This window comes from Penicillium subrubescens, assembly GCF_028828155.1.
Source record: "Penicillium subrubescens strain IBT 31985 chromosome Unknown utg000010l_segment0_segment0, whole genome shotgun sequence".
Classification (NCBI taxonomy): Eukaryota; Fungi; Ascomycota; class Eurotiomycetes; order Eurotiales; family Aspergillaceae; genus Penicillium; species Penicillium subrubescens.
Genome location: NW_026643160.1, coordinates 3,188,977 through 3,207,863, shown reverse-complemented (window position 1 = coordinate 3,207,863; position 18,887 = coordinate 3,188,977). Strand labels below are relative to the sequence as shown.

Here is an 18,887-nt window from a genome sequence, read left to right as displayed (position 1 = left end):
CCCCTCATGCACACGCACTTGGCCCAAATCAATATTTGAATTTTTGTCCCCAGATCCCCGCAACGTCGAAGATGCGATGCATACATGGAGTCTTGATCTGCAGTTAGACTAGTGGTAGTCACTGACATCGGTGTATATCCTCTTTCGACTTGGGAATTGAACCAGTGTTCGCTTAATTACCCAAGTGGGCATTTAGCCGAGACCAGGACCCGGGGATGTGGAGATTTCCCCGGAGGCCGAAACGGAGCGGAGGGGAGGAGATAGACAAGACAGGCCATAGAGGATCCGACACTGATGCATCGCGCTGATTCTGGCTATCTCCTAGCAATTTTTTATCATGTTCTATCAGTGGGAACAGCATCCCAACCTGGATAGGCGACATCGCCCGCGCACGCGCAACGGATGCTTGACCTGCCGGTAAGTGGAGTCCTTCTCTTTGGGGTAGTCTCGGGGCGCTAAGCATCACTAGGAGGCGCAAAGTGCGCTGCGACGAGAAACGGCCCGATTGTGGGCATTGTAGTCGTCTCCGGCTAGACTGCTCGTGGGATGATTCAGGACTAAGATTGGGGGTGAGAACGAAGAAAGTGCGACTGCGACTGCAGCAAAAGCCACAGCAGCAACAATTAGAGAATGAGCTACCAGCACGACCCGACTGTGCTACAGAGAATGCAGAGGCCTCTGTCCCATCAACTTCCGATGGCACGATTCCGGCGCCAGAAGGTCTCTCTGATGATGATCCCAGCTTCAATCGCATGTTCAGCTATGCAAGTTTCATGTGGGATGACTCTTCGCCTACTGGCTTGTCCCCGGGTTGGGACACTTTGGACCTTACCTCGTCCCAGGACTTAATGCCCTGGTCTGATACATCTTTGTCTATTCCATCCATGCCTATCACCTATTCAAATCCCATGGCAAACACCGAAGCCGTCTTGGACAGACAGCAAAGGCTCACCGCTATAACATCCCCAACTGTCGCGATTGGATGGAGCGAGACACAATTGGCCGATTACTTTGCACGTTCAGCAGCACCGCCCATCCTGGCTACTGTTGAGACCAGCGCACGCTGGTTTTGGATGCGAAAACAATTGACCTCGATGACTTCGACTTCGCGGATGGTCAAATTTGGAGTCATTGCGTTTGTGGCCTTGGAACTCGAGTCAGCGGGCACCTTGGAGCCAGCAACGTACACTCAATACTACCGCACGGCGAAAGAAAGATTAGAAGACTGTTTAAAGGACATCAGACGTGACCACAAAATTCTCTCATCCCAGCTCAGACATATCCTAGCCGTTCTCTTTCTTTTGTCATACATAGACCTTCTGACAAAGGACGTGTCCAAAGCGCATGCGAATTTGCGAGAAGGTTTCCATGCTTTGGAAATGGTGGATATTGAATCACTCAGCGTGACAGGTACGAACACAGCATTCCAGATTTGTGGCATCACTGACATATTAAAATCTCTTCAGAAAGACGACTGCTCTCGTGGTTACGGCTTCTTGATGCAAGGGCCGTTAGTGCAGGTGGCGAGGGCTTGTTCCTGACAGAAGGGGGTAGTGCTGTCAATACAGACCTGCACTCTCCCGATAGCTCTATTGCCGAAGTCGACTCTGGGCTAGATGATGCCGAAGCAGCATTAGAAGATTTCATCATGCGGCCAGCTTTCCAGTTCTTTCAGAAAGTCCAGCTCTTCATGGGCCGAATCTCGAAAATCGACCCTTGGCATCGACGCCGAGGCACGGTCGAGGATGAAACTGAGGTTATGGCTATTTCAGCCGCAATCACTCAAGATATCAAGTCTCTATGGCAGCAGCGGCCGCCTTTAATGGATTATGCCGTGGCGGGCAAATTGGCCACCTTATTATCGCCCAGTTTGGCGGAGACAATCACTCGCACCATGCGGGTGTACCACGCCAATTACTATGCCAGCTTTATTCATCTACATCGTGTAGCATATAAGAGTAAGTCTCTTCTTGTCGGAATTTTACACGCTCTGATCGCTGACGTGGTATCTAGATCTCCCGCGCACCACGGACGTTGTGGATGCAATGAATGAGATTCGCCAAGTTACAAAAATGATCTTAGAGAGTCCATGGACCTCATCTCCTCAGGAGAATCCAGTCATCGGTACCCCAAATGCCTCCACGACGATACTGCCTTCGCTGCCCGTGAACATGCTATGGCCCTTGTTAATGCTTGGCGTCGAAGTCGAGGAACCAGAAGAGCGCACTTGGGTCATATCCTGCATTAAAGGTACGGAGAATGTTGCCTCGAATGCCGGGATCACAGCAAACGTTCTCCAGGAAGTCATTCGACGACAAGACGAGACCAAGCAGCGGGTGGATATTAGGAAAGTGATGCACGAAACTTTTGATCGTGCATTTGCTATCGTGTAACAAGATTCTCATCTATGTAATGATTCTATGCAGTCTATGAGATATCATGATTTCATTTCAAAGTCTCTTTTCCAAGTGATATGTCAACTTCACCTGCTTCGTTACCCAGACCCGCTTCTCCTCATCCAGGAATTTCGGATAGGGTCGACGGCACCAGGAGCTTTCTTCGGGATAGCCCAGGTATTTGGCAACGACCCATTTGGTTCCATTGATACCTGCTTTACCAAATCCCCACTCGGCAACGGCAATCTGAAGCTGCAGCTTTTCAGCCTGTGATGTCTCTCCTGCATTGTACAGATTGAAGAGCTCCACAAGGGTCTATATTTCAGTTAGCCCTATTTCACCCTCTTCATTCTCATTGGACCACCTTCACAACTGACCTTTGGATACAGATTCGCAAGACCTGTTACTGATCCAGCACCGCCTACGCTTTGACAGGGAACAAGCCAGTCACTTTGACCAGCAAGCGCAACAAAAGCAGCATTTCCATCCATTGCTCGGCCAAATTTGGCCGCTGAACGAGCGACCGACGCAATAGTGCCGCAAGTCAACTTCACGGCAGCAATATTGGGATGTTCACCCAATGTCTCCAGCATCTCTGAGTTAACATTCAGACCAGCAGCGACACCAGGGAAATTGTAGATGACAATTGGAATTGGAGATGCCCTCGCAACTTCCTGGAAGAACTCGATAATCGCAGCCGAGTCAAGGGCAAAATGGAAGTATGAGGGTACCAGAACTAGCACATAGTCTGCGCCAGCTTCAGCAGCTAGTTTAGTATCTTTGATAATGGCTTGAGTGCATCCTCCAAATGTACCACAGGTGATTGGGAGGTTGGGCCGACCCAGCTTTTGTGCCGTTGACCTCGTAAGGCTCACTAGACGTGACTTCTCCTCGGGCGTCAAAGTAGCTGCTTCACCGTTGGTGCCTGCAATCACGATACCGTGAAGACCACTGCTGACGAGGAATTCAAGGTGCCTTTCTTGTAGATCCCAGTCGATGGACTGAGTGGCGTCGGACCTGAACCATGTCAAGCATGGAACGTGAATACCTGGCGGGTAGGAGTGCTGAATGGATCCCATCTCGATGAGGGAATAATTGATGATATTTTGAAGGTTTTGGACTGAATTGGCCTGGTTCTTATGTCGTATTAAAGCATTCTGGTGCTGGTCAATATGACTAGCGATCGGGAATCGGTCTTTCTCAAAGCGGAAAGCAGCCGAGCGTCGGCTTGTCGGTGGATCGAAGCAGCACACCGAGTCGGGACTCAGACAAAATCTGGGGCAGCTGTGGGGTTATTGGGAAAGGACATCGAACATTTTCATAATTCATTGTCCCAGGTTATTGGGTACTATACAATTGTTCGATGACTCTCACTTTTTGGCCTCTCTTCCCTCCACATCGGGCTTCAGCTTCTACCGCGTGGTATAGCATATGGGAGAGGTATGCATTTTTGTGCCTATTGTTGTAGTTTGTTTTTACAATATAAGTGCCAAAAATGCCTCACGTGGAGTGTCCTGTCTAAGTAATTGCCAGTTCTTTCTATTCTTCTTTGTTTTCTAGGTATTGCTTTTGTTCGTTACTTCACATGGAGATACCCGAAAGCAGTCTCCAGCTTCACATACTCAACGGGCTATTACGTTGTACACATTAGGCTGTCTGCCACAACAAGATAAGCATATCCATGATTGAAGAATTTAACTAAACAAACTAAATAATTAATTTTAGTAACAGACACGCTTCACAATTTTAAGCAATCTCACAATTAAACAATGCTAAATTCGTCCAAGTTGCCTACTATAGTACTCTATCAACTCGAGATTCTATTGGCTTGTGGTGGCCCGAGTTCGGAAAAATAGATTTGCCGGTGCCGGGTATCTCTATCATGCGTCAACTGGTCGTTAGAAGAGAGCGGACTTCATGGCAGGGAAGAAAGCGATTTCAGTCTCGCAATTTGCCGAGCACTTCCGTCGTGCCTGGCTGGGTACACAAGAGAAGTTTTATTCCGGTCGGAGCCTCGATCGAAATGACTTCAATCAGCTGCCTCGCAAGCTCGGTAAGATACCAAGACCATGCCCCGAAACAGCCTCCTTTAGAGAAAGCCGGTACTAACCATCATATGCAGGCCTCGCCGTTAGCGGCGGTGCCGACTCTATGGCACTTGCATATCTATGTCGCCAACTAGAACGTTCGGCCCTGGCTGGGAAGATTTCAGTCACTGCGTTCGTGGTTGACCATCGTGCCCGGGCAGAAAGCAGCCAAGAAGCACGGACTGTTGCCGGCTGGCTTCATGCAATGGGTAAGTGATTTATCTTCAATATAAAATTCTTTTCTGAGAGGCTTTACTCTTTCTATCGCGAGATATAAAGAGCTTGTACTAACTTAATCATAGGTATCAAGACGGAGATCCTGGAGCTGGACTGGGCTCAATTTGCAAAGCAAGACAGTTCAGGCCATGCGAAAGGAAATTCGACTTTACCATCAGCCTTTGAAACCCACGCCCGTCATCTACGATTTCGGGCCCTTGGTATGGCCTGTCGAGAGAGGGACATTAACGCCTTACTTATGGGTCATCACCAGGATGACTCAGTGGAGACTACTATCTGGCGACTAAGCTCTGGAGGAAGAGGTGCTGGCCTCTCCGGAATTCCTGAAGTTGCTCGAATCCCCGAGTGCCACGGTCTGTTCGGGGTCTCCGAGAGCGGTTCGTCTGTCAACTTGTCTGATCATGGCAGCCATGGTCGCGCACCAGTCCAACTCCAAGTCGACGACAAGAATAAAGGGAGTATCATTTTCAACCCACAGACAATCCAACAGAACACCGGCAAACAAAAACAAAAGTCAACAAGCACCTCATCACCCAAAACCTCAAGCCCACTCACCTTGTCAGACGTCCCCGTTGCAACCGGCGGTATTCACATCTGTCGCCCTCTCCTTTCATTTCCTAAAGCTAGCATACTGGAAACCTGCCGCCAAAATAACATTCCCTACGTCTCTGATCCAACCAATTTCGACCCAACCCTGACCCCGCGCAATGCCATCCGCAGCATGCTCGCCTCAAACTCTCTACCGCGGGCATTACAGGCACCGTCTATTCTCTCCCTGATCCGCTCAAGTCAATCTTTCCTCCACACATCAACCGAATTCTCAAACCAACTGCTCGCATCAAGATGTCGTATTCTCAACTTGAACTTGAAAGCGGGCATAATGGTTCTTCAGATCAAGGATCTCCCTGCATTCTTAGATCCCCTGCAGTCTCAATTACCCGCTTCTCGTCTATTCCAGATCCAATCTCTCACCCTCCGACGCATCACCGAAATCATCTCCCCCTTCCATGGAAATCATTTCCCACTACGCAGTTACGAGCCTTTTGTCCCACGCATATTCGGTCATCAAGACGGCCAAGATGGATCGAAGGAATCATCATTCATTCCTGGACAGAATTTCACACTGGGCGGCGTGATGTACCATCCCCTTGCCGTGAAACATCAGCTAGGTCCAGTCCCCGGTGGCAAAAATCTATGGCTCCTGACTCGCCAGCCATTCTTCAAGAACAAAGGCCCCGTCACTCGACTTGATGTTACCTTCGCGCCTACAAAATCACACAAGTCTAATCCCGGCACAACACTATCTCCAGGGTTCACTCCGTGGACATTATGGGATGATAGATACTGGTTCCGTTTCAAAGTCACTCCCACCAGCAAGAACCAAGAGAAGCGGTCAAGCGAGACACGCAACATGACACTTCTCGTCCGTCCACTTGTTAAGACGGATCTTCAAAGAATTCGCGTTGATCCCAAACTGATACCGCAAATAAAACGCAACAAGAAATGGTTCTCATTGGTCATTCATACCAGGCTTAGGAACCTCCTGGCCGAAGAGTGTCCAGGGTCGGCACGATTCACGCTTCCAGTGTTGGCTATAGAAAAGCCTAGCGACATGCCATGGTCACCGGATTATGAGCACGACCAGCTGGTAGCTCTGCCAACTTTTGATTTCCAATTGGATGCACTGTCATCGCAAAGGGGGCCTAACGTAGTAGAATTCACTTACGGGGGAGAAAAGTGGAAAGTGACGTGGGAATGGATGTACAAAATGGTTGACACAGAGGCAATTCGCCTTATGGGCGGGCCTGTCAAAGTTGAAGCTGAATCGGCTAGTGTACACAACAATAAGGTATGAACCAGAAATTAAAACGAAAGAAAGTCCTGCAAGAATACTCTCCGGTGCTATGCATGATCCGAACCCATCTCTGAATGTGAGCTGGGGGTGACAACAAATAAGAATAACAGCAATATGCCGATCAATACACAGTAGAAACCCGACCTTGAAATGCCAGGAGAAAACAAAGGAGAGAATAGATGTGGTATCACAGAAAAGAAAAGATCGACAAGTGGTCTACATATGCGAGTAGGAGAAATTCAAATAAAAGAGTGTAGTGGTGTGCTCGGTGTCAAGAGCAAGACTGCTGTAGATAGAGCAGAGATCATTGTTCACTTGCTCTCAGCAATGCAACAGCAGCCGATTGAGCTCGGAGACCACCAACTTCGCGTTTGAGCCGGAAATTCTCTTTCTTGAGGCGGCTAATCTCCTCAAGTGCATTCGCCAATTGAGACTTCAAAGAGTCCTCTGCACTGCCGCTTCGGACATCCCTGGCGATCTTGCTGAGCTCCGTGTTGAACCGATCGTATAGTGCTTCGTTCTCCGCACTAGCCTCTCGGTAGAGCTCGTCAAGTTTCTTCACACGCTTTTCACTGACAATCAAAGACGACTCCAGGTCTTTTTCGAGGGCAGATGTTCGGCCATTGTACTCGCCAGACATGTTGTCGAATCGCTCTTCAAGACTCGAGAGACGGCCTTCGAGGGACAAGGCAGCACCCGAGGATTGGCGTGCGTCAGAGGAACTCATGCCTGGCTCCATGCCGGGATTTCTTGTTGGGTTGAGTCTCAGATTACTCAACTCATCACCAATAGCTCTGAGCTCGTCCCGGAACCCAAGTTGACTGGTGGCTTGGGCCTTCTTTTCGGTCTGAACACGGTCGCGAAGCTATCCCGAAATGTTAGTCAATAAGGAACATACAAGTTATGAGAATCTGTTACAAACCTTTTGGGGACTTTGCATCCGCAGCTTCTGCGGCTTCTGGGATGAAGACGAAGACTGAGGGCGCTTACTTTCGGAGCCATTCACAGGAGCGCGTTCCCGAAGGCCTGGGTTCCGCGAAGGAATGCTGGTCGCGCGGGATCGCCGTTTTGTTTCCTGGGTTGGAGAGTCCAGCATGTGGCTCTTGGACTTGGCAGACTGCTCTGTCTGGGGCACTTTAGGATCAATATTCTCCTTCCTACTCGGAGTAGAAGGGCGAGCCGGTGATGCCTGCCGAATCGGCGACCCCAGACGAGCGGGCGATGTTGCCTTGGTGGGGGACGGAGCTCTAGCTGGTGATGCTAGATAGCTACTCTGTGGTCTAGATTGACTAGTCGGTGTGGTCATCTCAGCTCGCGGTCGGTTTGATGGGGTCACTGGACGCAAGTAGGGGTTGGAAGAAACTTGGGACGTATCAGAGGAAGCCGTGTCAGGGCGAAGATCAGACAAGGAACTTCTTCGCTTTCTGCGAATTTTAACTACGCCATCATGGGATATTCCTCGGATAGAGGATAAGGATGGCGGCTGCCCATGCCCAGTACCCGGCCTGGAAATTTGCTCCTCGGATGCGAAGCCATAAGGACGATCACGGGAGGTTGGACGAAGGAATCCCAGGCGAGCGTCCACGTCTGTAGATTTGGAGCGGAGCAAGGAACCCTTGGGAGTGTTAGGCTCCGAATCGCCTGGACTCTGTCGCTTGCTTAATGTTCGCAGAATCGATGCAACTTTACTCTCCCCTTCGGCCTTCGAGCTCTCCTTATGCAGACTAAATCCGAAGCGCTTCCGGAATGAGGAACTATTTGAGCTCACAGATCCCGTGTTTGCATGCGAAGTTTTGGTCTGGTCGCAGCCGAGTGTCCCTTCAACAGAGGTGCCGCCGGGAATGAACTCTTCAAAGAGATTATCAAAGTCATCGACTAGGCGATCCAAAAGGGATACATGCTGCACAGGATCTCCTTCTTCTGTGATAACCTCGGCAAATGCTACCGTTAGGGCCCCACGGTCCCCGTCATTGCCTGATGCGTCAAGCAACTCGGCAAGAAGACGAATAATTGCAGCCAGCGCCCGACGGTTCTGTGGGCTGACATCTACCAGGAACTTCCGGAAATGCTCCACGAAATGTCGAGGAAACATCGTATCGAACTGATTCTGAAGCAGCTTGAGTGCAGAAGGGTTTAGCACTGGACCCATGCTCGCTCTCCAGGCATTTTTCATAAATGTTTCGAAAGCAACGAAGAGTGTGTCGACCGGCACCTCAGCGGCTGCTTGTAACTTGCTTGGATCCTCAAGCAGGATATTGTAAAGCTCGTTGACTGGTGCACGGTCCGCGTGCTCTCGGGCACGAAGCATCCGCCCAAGAATATTGCCACTGCGAGATTGTAGAGAGAGAACATATGCCGCAAAGGTTTGCTCTAGTGACCCAAGTTGGCCATCTGGTCCTCGAGCACCTGATGCGCCAACAACCGAGATCTTGCTCGGAATTTCCTCCTTTTCCTTCTCTCTTTCCTTCTCCTTCTCCTTGTCTTTGCCGGGGAAAGTAGAAGGAAGAGTGTTGGATCTGGAAAGATTGGCCCTTGGTGGAGGCATCTTTGGGAATTCACCTAGCAAAGTCGCTGAATTTGGTTGCTTGATGGTCGGCACATTTTCACGGCTGCCTCCCAGGAGGTTCGATATGAGTTTCGTGGGAGAAGGTGGCCGGAAACTGCGTGAGGACTTGACCTGTGTGATTAAGCCACCCGCAATGTATCGAAGTATTTCGAAGTTTGAATGAACCAGCGGCTTCACCAGCTTTGGGTTTCGAGGACTGTTCAAGGGCGAAAGGAGAGATTGCACTGCAAGAAAAGCGTTAATAGATTGATCTGGAAATTATTATCTATCGCACTTACAGCGTCTAGAAAGAGTTGGAACAAATGTTTCTGCGGACACAAGATCTGTAGAAGGAGACCCGATGACAGAATCAATATCCAGCTTGAATTGGTCACCATTCGATGGGGCTATCGACAGCACGACGTCCAGGTTGGATCCGTTTAGAATCTCAGTACACTTAGATTTTGGTGTGTCAAAGACCAAACGGATTGGTGATGACTGAGCCTGGTTCAGAGCGACACTTTGATCATCCTCGCAGACGCATGCCAGAATACCCGTGCTGTTCGGAATTGCAGGAGGACTGCGCAAGGTCCATTTGCCACCTTCCCGCTCTTGTTCTGAGAAACGCGCTTCAATCCGAGCCTTTGTGATCTCTTCGATCAATCGGCTGGCCTTTGCTTCATACAGAGCGGTCAGCTCCAAAGCTAGAAGGTCGTCGCTACCATCCACGGTGCTGGTGCCCACAGGAAGGTTTGGGGGTACAATGAAGAGAATACGACCACATGCAGACTGCATGCAGCGGACGGCATGAAGTTCGAGTACTTGAACGAGCTTGAGCTCTGTCGGGGGTATGGAATTTGAAGGATCGTTGGTTGATGACGCCGCATTATCAATGTCGGCTAGCAATCCACGCGCGCTGACTCGACTTTCGGCAGGCTTTGCGAGTAGTACCAAGCAATTTTTGTAGAGAAGGATAATTCCCGCTGCGGATCCTGAAGCCTGGGTATCCAGTCGATACGGAGGTGAAATCTCGTTGACATCCACTGCTGTGATCAGACGACCGTCGGGGAAGGTCTTCGCGGGCCATCCATCAACAAGTTCCCGTAAACGTCGGAGACTTTGCGCATGGCCAGATGGAGAAGTGTTGTCCAAAGCACAAATATCTTTCACAATGTCCCGAGCCCTCAATAACGGACGGACAGCTGGGTGGACTAGCGGCAGACTGCTTGTCATAGTGTCGATCAGAAGACTGTACCGAGGAAGGCGTTGGACGGGTTCCATCAACAATGATCGGAGTCTCTGCTCCCCTGTCTCATAGACTCGTTGGGAAAAGCTGGAAGTTTTGTCTTTCATGAACGAATTCAGCGTCTGGGTAAACCCAGTATGTGCTCGCATGTAATCTGCATAGGGTTGCGAGAACCGGGGTAACCAGTCCAGCAATGATCTAGCAAATACAGTTGCACCAATAGCATCCCTAGCGTCCCTCGATGATCCGCGATGTGAACCGGATGCGGGGAGTTCCGTGTCTTGGCTGATATCCTCGAGCGCATCTTTCTCCGTCTCATCTAGTACCTGTCGGATCACGTCGAGAAATCCGAGGTTGACTTCCAAGATCTCGTTCAAACAGGGTGGAAAGAGAGCCTCCAACGCGTTCTCGTCCGGGCTGGTACTGCTGGGTCCTCTCCGCTGAGCCTTTTGCCGAAACTCATCCGCCACCTCATGAACCAAAGAGTACACTTTCGCAACATATCGCTCCTCGGTATCAACAAACTCACACATTGTCAATCGAAGGGCCTCTTTCTGGTTGCGGGTAAAGATCCGCGACTTGCTGACATTGGTCGGCTGTGATGGTGCCCGCTTGAGTCTGGATGTAGGTAAAAACATTGGATCCCCCAAGGCCTGAATGAGGGATGTATATGGGCCATATTGGAGTGTGTGTGTCGCTTCGATGTCGGAACCAGTGCTCTCCCGTCGTTGTGGGCATTGAATGGTCCCCGCAGGTAACACAACATCCATATCAACCCAAGGGACTTTGCGTTCCTGATACGCACTGCGAATGTCGCGCACAATTTCCGATGAGTCCTCCACCTTGACCATACGATTGGCCAACTCGGCAGCATGCATTTCATCAAACAGCCTTGGGATCTTGTCGCCATGACGCTGACCCGTCCGAGTGGGATCTGCCAGCCGCTTCCGCAGCGGATCTGACAGTTCAGCAAAATACTTCAACATGCTGACCGCAAGCCCCCGAGCCACCGGATCGCCTTGTTTCTCTCGGGGTAGGTGGTTGACTGCCGCATAGAGCGGTGCAGCTGGTGAGATTGTGATTCGTGAATAGCTCTGAAAACCGGCCGGTGTGAAGATATGCGCCTGAATGCGCGAGCTGCTCACGGTCGCATTGGCTGTCGCAACAGGGCCATAGAAGACGAGAATGGAGGAGAGGTAGGGATCGACGGTATGGTAAAGACTGAGATATTCTAACGGCAGGTCTGACACCGTGGTGCCCGCCGGCGCAGTTGCGTTGACCACCATGGCGGGGGGTCTGTCGCACTTGCTTCGTGCGCGTGTGTAGGTTAAAGTTGAAAGAAAGGTGGTCGCGTTCAATGGGAACGTACCGAAGACCGAAGTTTAGAAAGAGCGACGCAGTCTGAGGTGGATGCGCAATGGCGCGCGCAGTCAAGAGTCAGCAAGGGAAGGTCGGGGTGAGGCCTGAGGGGAAGACGTGGTCATCGTCAAAACGAACGGCGGTCACAACACTCGAGACTCCCCTCCATAGAACCTTTCAAGATCCGGCGCAGGTGGAGGACCATGCAACGAGCTACAGGTGTATGGAGGGTTGGATGAGCCACGAGGGAGGGGAAGGAAGAGCGATTTGTTTTGGGGCGGGGGTGGGTGGTAGTAGTAGTTGAACGGAGATACGGGTGGGCGATAGCGCGATAACCTGGCGGAGTGAATAATCAAATGACTGGACAAGAATCATTGGATCGACTAGAATAATAATGCGACTGGGGCCTTGCTTAGCGCCCTTTCGGGGGCTCACTTTCAGCTGGGGCCGATCGCCTTGTTTACGTTTGGCCGGCCAACGCGGGGCCAACCGTTGCTGCCCTCAACCAGCTGCAAGGTTCGATCTGACAAGTCATATTCACCGCCAATAGTAGTTCCAATCTTGACTTTTCGAGGGGCATGCGACATTTACAATGTCTCAAGTAGAAAGTGGAAGGGAGAGGCAAGTCTACAATCTAGTCACCAATACGCGGTCAGTACCTACCGAGTAGTACTCTTAGATTTGTGAGAGTCTAGATCGACACTAAGGTGTCTACGATCTAGAGACCACCAACAACAAAGTTCGTGCAATCTCCGATCGATATTTAAGCATAAATTAAGTCGGTGTGGTTTCAGGTGGCTAGACATGGGAAACAAAGCAATTATTGAACTCCACATGGGGAAACAGTTGGACTGTCTTGGGGCTGGTCCCAAAGTAGATGGATGTAAACAAACCGAAGCTTCCATGGTGAGACGGACTTTGGTCACTCAATACTCATCTCATAGGCAACCATAACGCATTTAGGACACAATAGTTTCAGACGGTAGGAGCTTCGTACATTATGTTGCCGTAGAACATCAATATATGCTAATATATGGGGCTATTCAGCTGCAGGTCATTAACTTATCCATGTCCCTGCCGGATATACACTGTCCTGGCCCCGGAGGCCAAGAGTGGCCACCTGTAAACACCTCACATATCAGGCAAATTATTGCCTGAGGCAACAATTCAAAAAGCCCTCGTGTAGAAGCGAGAACCAACCCTCAGAACCAGCTAAAAATATTAGTATGAAGCTTCTCGTACTCTTGTGTTGAAGGCAGCAAGGCTCAACATCCGACTCAGTGAAGATTTCTGTCGTCGAAATCATTTACTCCCGAAATGGCCACTCTTGGCCTCCATGGCACACCCAAGGTTCAGACTGAACATCAATAAGACCGTGACTGCCGTACCAGATCCATTCAATACTAATATGAAGATCGGTATTCATGGGGCGAGCTGTTCAACACTTAGTATACTCCGTACTGGTAATAGCCTTTTACCCCGCTTGACTAAGAATGCTTCATGTTACATCTGACATCTCTCCCCGCTTCCCCGCGAGCAGGATTTACCCGAACTTTGCACATTCTCTGCCTCCGGATGCTTACGGTTGTGATGTTCGTTTTAATCATATGATATTGTGGTCATTGATAGATGTAATACTAGCTGGCGAATGATACGAAATTTTTGATTGCCTATTATGTTGTGTAGTAGAATTCTCTTGTGTTGCGAAGATCCGATCCGAGTCATCGTACTGTAGTAAGTCACAGAAGTGGAAGGTACTAGTTCCTTTCTTCTAGGATTGCTCTGTTTTCAATTCTCTCTGGGTACAATATTTATCATCCTATGTGCTGACTTCGTCATGTGTACCTGGTATAGCTTCATTGCGGCCAGTATACCCGTAACTGATTGACGTACTACGTCATCCGTTTATTGAGGCATTAAATTCCTTGGAACTATTAAGATACATAGTAAAAAACAGTTCTGTGCAACTTACGCACGATAAGTGAGCCCTGTTACCCGAGAGGGTGTGCCAAAACATACATTTTGCCTATTATTGATCATCGCCATCCTAGCACTTGATGCAGCGATCATCCATGGTAATTCCTAAACCTGACCGGCAGCAAAGTTTATGCAAAACTAACATAAACAGCTAGAGATGCCCGATCACCGAATATGTGCCTTTTAGGCTAATACGTCTAGGGAACTGACGTTGTCCTCCTAAGTACGCAGGGGATAATATACTTGGGAAAGACTGGAAATAAATATCTCGCTCCACTCCAATCGAGCTCGTGCGGTAGATTGGAGTACACAAAATTCTAGACAAAATACTTGGAAAAGTCATGGTCTTAGCTACTTTACTCCTTCAGGCCTTGTTGCTTGTGCCTGTTTGGGGTCATTACTACGTGGCCATAAATGGCAACGACTCTGGACCTGGCTCGGCTACGGCCCCTTTTCGTACCTTGGAAAGGGCTCAGAAGGCTGTCCGAAGCTCAACGAATGGGATGAAGTCCGATCTTTACATTTACGTGGGTCCTGGTACCTACTATCTCAATGAGCCGTTGAAGTTCACTAGCGAGGACTCCGGTCAGAACGGCCATCGCGTCGTCTGGCAGGCCCAAGATATGACCAAAGGAGCCAGCATCTCTGGTGGGTAAGGAAAAATTCTCACACAATTTTATAATAATTGAGCACGGCTAATAGCTAGCTGCAGGGTTCCCATCACCAAGTGGAAGGCCTCCAGCGCCGGCAAAGGCATCTATGAAGCTCAAGCCCCAGCCTTCACCACTCGTCACTTCTACGCGAATCAGGCCCACGCACAGCGAGCTCGGTCACAAGTACAACGCTCATGGGTCAACCAGACTGCCACTGGCTTACAAGTCGTGAATGACGCGGCCAAATACATATTGACCATGCCTGGATTGGAACATGCCGAGTTCCATGCTCACAACTCCTTCACGTCTCGCTATAACCCTATTACGGGGGCATCGGCGGACACCATCGTCATGGCGCAACCGGCTTGGAATAATAATCTCATTGGGTACGATACCTTCAATAAACCAGATGTCGACCATGGTCTGTACGTTGAAAACGCATTGTCTCTCCTTACGGATCCAAACGAATGGTACTTGGATCCAGAGAGTCATATCATCTACTACATGCCACCTTCTGGCCAGGACCCAAATAACATGTATCTCGTTCTGGCCAAGTTGGAGACTTTGCTCTTGGTAGGTGGCACATATGACCAGCCGGTCCATGATCTCACCTTCAGAGGCTTCAATTACATGCACACTACCTGGAGTAAGTCCCCAATTCCCCATTCATATAAGCGCCAAGCTGACAGAGGTAGATCACATGTCAACAGGCTATGTCGACCAGCAGACAGGTGGCTATATTGGTTTGAATAAAGCTTACACTGATTTTGAAGCCGCTCGACCGTTTTGGTGGCAAGTCCCTGGTTCAATTCAAGTCAGCGCGGCTCAAAACATTTTGTTTCAAAACGGCAGCATCGTCGCCCTGATGGGTGGATTCGGAATAGGAAATGATCCCAATGCACATACAACCGGCGTTGGCCTCGGAGCATCGGATGTCGAGATTAGTGGCATGCTTCTCCATCAGACGGGAGCCAATGCGATTACCGTCGGAGGCATTCAAGCAAAAGCACACCACCCATCGGACCCGCGTTTGCTCAACCAGAACACAAGAATCCTTGAGAATATCTTTACGGACCTGGCATACACCATTGACTCGGCTGTTCCCATCTTTGCCAGCTATGCCAAAAATACATACATTGTGCACAATGATGTTGTCAACGTCCCATATAGCGGCATCTGCTACGGTTATGGATGGGGTTCTAACGATGCGGGGGTAGTCCGCAGTACCAGCAACGCGGCCTTTACAACTACCAACCCGTCTACAGTACACCGACCACGTTGCAAGGTGGGAGAATTAGTGGAAACCTCATTTACAACGTTGGGACGCTCCATTCAGACGATGGCGGTATATACACACTGTCGGCTAGTCCCAATACGACCCTCACCGACAACTGGGTCAAGTCCCGCCAGGGATTTGGTACGCATATACACACAAAACCCCAGAGGAATGGATGCATGGATCTAACTCTACATAGGGTACTACCTTGACGAAGGCTCCAGCTTCTACTATATTAACAACTCGGTTTTGGATGTATCTTCGACCTGGCTCGCTCGAAATGAGCAACCAACTTACACGACAGGCAACAATACCATAGCCAATTGCGCCTCAAGTTTTGCTCCAAGTGATTCTCATAATCAGTACAACGACACCATTGTCAATTCTGCGCAATGGATATCGTACCGGAGCATGTCGCCCACGCAGAAGAGTATCGTGTATTTAGCGGGTATTCCACCAGATCAACGCAGTCGGAGGCCGTACTCGATTGATCAGGGACCTTTCTAAACAATAGAAATGATCATGGAAATTATGCAACCAATGACATGATTAGCATAACGCGGCTTGGTGGGTCGCACATACTTTCAAGGTTACCATCCTGTTCAATAGGTTGAGAAATGTAAAAGAAATTCGTATAAAAAATAAAAAATAAAAAATAAAATAGCCACCAATAGATCATTGAAGCTAAAAGATATTCCTTTCACAAGCTTGAACAAAAACAGCTCGAAGGTACTGTTTCTAGAGAAGTTCATCGAGGACTTATACAGTCCTCAATCACATGATAACATTTCATGAATATTCATGAATTCCTACATGGTCTCTCAAGTTAAAGGGAGGGAAATGCCCCAGATGGGCCGCTACCAGTCTAAATTGAGGTCCCTAGGTCTTTCAAATGCTTGAAGAACATACCAGGATAAAATGTCAGTTTCTCAACCTCCTCCTCGTAAACAACTAGTGGATTGAGCTATGGCGAAATCTGCAGGAGGCGAGCGCATGGAACTGGTGGTAACTCGATGCTTAATCCGCCCTCTTCTAATTCAATCTGGGCCTCGAATTTGGCAGGATAAAGTAAGGTGACGGTAAGCAAATTTCTATGCCGCTTTGGCAGAGGCAAATAACACTTGTTGGACCCGGACCTTCGCCAAACGGCGAGCAGCAGAGTTCCGTCTGTAGCGGCCAAACCAAGTGCGACCCACTCGTCATGCCAGCGCGGGAGTCCTAGCGGCCAGAATGGCCGAGCGGTGCGCAGTTTCTCCCGAATCACGTCGCGATATACTTGCATGGCTTGCCTTACTAGCTCATATTGCGCGGGCTCCAAATTGTCAAGTCTTCCACTCAGATGAACTCGGCCTAAGAGGGAGTTAATCATGGTCACAACGTTGGTCTCGTCGCTCCACCGGCGCTGCGGGTATGCCCACGAGGCACCTTGCTCTGGTACTACGGCAGTCGGACACGCAGCAGCAATTGCAGCGTAGAGTAACGGATCCTGCTGATCACTGGTGGATTGTAGGGTGTGAACCGATAGCATGGCGTAATCCATACGTTGTGCGCCGCTGGAACAGTTCTCGATCACCAGGCCGTCATGGCGACTCAGCAGGTCCTTGACCCATTGCAGGTACGCACGGTGATGCGCGAGATGTGCTGCGCCGGTGCTAACACCCCGAGTCACGTCAGCATCAGTGCCGGTCATGAGGTCGATGTTGTAGTCAAACTTGAAATAGCCAACACGGAAATCGTAGACTAGGCGGTCGATGACACTGTCTAAATGCTTGCGCACAACAAATTGGCTGAAATCGAGCTGATATCTTCCTCGTTCCTCGACACGTTGTCCGCATTGCTGGAAGAATGCAGAGCTCGGTAGCTGCTTCGAAACGACGCTCCGTGTTCCAACCACCTCTGGCTCAAGCCACAGACCAGGTATCAAGCCCTTGGCTCTGATGCCGTCCAACAAGGCCTTGAATCCTGATGGGAAGCGCTTCTGGGATGGCTCCCATGCTCCAACATCGTTCCACCAGTTGCTGTCATCCGCATACCAGCCAGCGTCGATGACGAAGTATTCCGCTCCACATCCCCTTACAGGCTCTAGAAGAGCATGGATCTTCTCCTCTGTCGGATCACCCATTAGGCAGTTCATGTAGTCGTTGAATATGATCGGCAAGCGCTCATAATCAACGTGGGGACGGAGGAGACATCGGCGATACTCGGTCAATGTGGCGAAGGCTTCCTCCAAGGAGTCCACCACATGACAAAGGGCAATCGGTACGGACGTGAAGGTTTCACCTGGACAAAGTACCACCTCCCAGGCATGATCCGTTTTGGTCGGTCCACCAGCAGCCACGTACAGCCCATCTTGCCAGTCACCAATCTCCCAACGCCAGGAGCCATTGTGCTCGATCTGCCAGAGCCACGTGTCTTGCCCATCCTTCCGTGTCACAGCTCCCATGGGAAGATGAGTCTCTGTAGACAGAGATCCCTGGTTTGAAACAGAGAAACGTGCCATGGTCGCTCGATGGCCATCATTCAGCTCGAACAAACCAATATCGTCAATTCCCACATCAGGAAGGCTTCTCTCCTGCCACTGTGCCTCTCGAAACCAGGTGTTGTTTGCTGTCCAGACTGAATAGCTCTCCGACCAACTCCTTGTGCCGTTGGTCAATCCACCGATGGAAAGGGACGAAGCTTGCATGATGGTCATGAAGCCAGAGGATTGGTTCCGCAGTGTAGTCCAGCTTCGAAGGACAGGGACATCGGCAAAGACCTCGAAGGTATGTGTGACCTCAATGCCGAGCATGTCATCACAGGAGACAACGTCGAGCCCGAAGGTGGCGCCGTCCTTTCGCTCCTCATGATGCTGGTAGCGAAGACGACTGGAGAGAATGCCTCCAACCATGGATTTGGCAGTTTTATTTGTGGTGTGGCCCTGCCCGGCCACACGAACACCGTTCAACGGGAGCTTCGGCGATGCAAAGTGGGGTGATACATTGGTTGGCGGCTTGTGTCCAGCCGGCAGTACATGATCGACACATGGTGCCAACTGATCATCGAGCGAGATCTGGAGACTGAGACCGGGGGGCAGCCACTGTATTACTATGTCGCCGGGATTGTAAGAATTGGAACCCATAGTTATAGAGTTTTAGATATGAGCAACGTCAAGGATTGTCAGTGATTGGATCGAAGCACCAGGCCGTCCGGAATGCCTCTCGATGAAGGGGTTTGAATTGCATTGTGACTTTTTCTCTATCCAGTCTCTGCTTTA

At 50.0% G+C, this 18,887-nt stretch overlaps 6 protein-coding genes across 6 annotated transcripts; 3 read left to right on the top strand and 3 right to left on the bottom strand.

The window, feature by feature from the left end:
• Positions 1–337: 337 nt before the first annotated feature.
• N7473_012341 (Zn(II)2Cys6 transcription factor) lies at positions 338–2,393 on the top strand (the record flags this gene model as incomplete). The annotated part of the gene is made up of 4 exons (XM_057158280.1): positions 338–417; positions 470–1,410; positions 1,467–1,958; positions 2,014–2,393. The coding sequence occupies 4 exons, from the start codon at positions 338–340 to the stop codon at positions 2,391–2,393; spliced, it is 1,893 nt and encodes a 630-aa protein (XP_057004130.1).
• Positions 2,394–2,450: 57 nt separating this feature from the next.
• Positions 2,451–3,475, bottom strand: N7473_012340 (dihydrodipicolinate synthase family protein; the record flags this gene model as incomplete). Its single annotated transcript, XM_057158279.1, has 2 exons — positions 2,451–2,711; positions 2,774–3,475. The coding sequence occupies 2 exons, from the start codon at positions 3,473–3,475 to the stop codon at positions 2,451–2,453; spliced, it is 963 nt and encodes a 320-aa protein (XP_057004129.1).
• An 838-nt stretch (positions 3,476–4,313) lies between these two features.
• N7473_012339 (tRNA lysidine(34) synthetase) lies at positions 4,314–6,575 on the top strand (the record flags this gene model as incomplete). Its single annotated transcript, XM_057158278.1, has 3 exons — positions 4,314–4,449; positions 4,519–4,692; positions 4,786–6,575. The coding sequence occupies 3 exons, from the start codon at positions 4,314–4,316 to the stop codon at positions 6,573–6,575; spliced, it is 2,100 nt and encodes a 699-aa protein (XP_057004128.1).
• A 304-nt stretch (positions 6,576–6,879) lies between these two features.
• Positions 6,880–11,652, bottom strand: N7473_012338 (putative Rho guanyl nucleotide exchange factor; the record flags this gene model as incomplete). The annotated part of the gene is made up of 3 exons (XM_057158277.1): positions 6,880–7,440; positions 7,498–9,365; positions 9,420–11,652. The coding sequence occupies 3 exons, from the start codon at positions 11,650–11,652 to the stop codon at positions 6,880–6,882; spliced, it is 4,662 nt and encodes a 1,553-aa protein (XP_057004127.1).
• A 2,391-nt stretch (positions 11,653–14,043) lies between these two features.
• Positions 14,044–16,138, top strand: N7473_012337 (uncharacterized protein; the record flags this gene model as incomplete). Its single annotated transcript, XM_057158276.1, has 6 exons — positions 14,044–14,354; positions 14,415–15,001; positions 15,051–15,568; positions 15,621–15,640; positions 15,723–15,772; positions 15,831–16,138. The coding sequence occupies 6 exons, from the start codon at positions 14,044–14,046 to the stop codon at positions 16,136–16,138; spliced, it is 1,794 nt and encodes a 597-aa protein (XP_057004126.1).
• Positions 16,139–16,595: 457 nt separating this feature from the next.
• On the bottom strand, positions 16,596–18,752 carry N7473_012336 (uncharacterized protein; the record flags this gene model as incomplete). The annotated part of the gene is made up of 1 exon (XM_057158275.1): positions 16,596–18,752. One exon carries the CDS (start codon positions 18,750–18,752, stop codon positions 16,596–16,598), a length of 2,157 nt encoding a protein of 718 aa, XP_057004125.1.
• Positions 18,753–18,887: the final 135 nt, after the last annotated feature.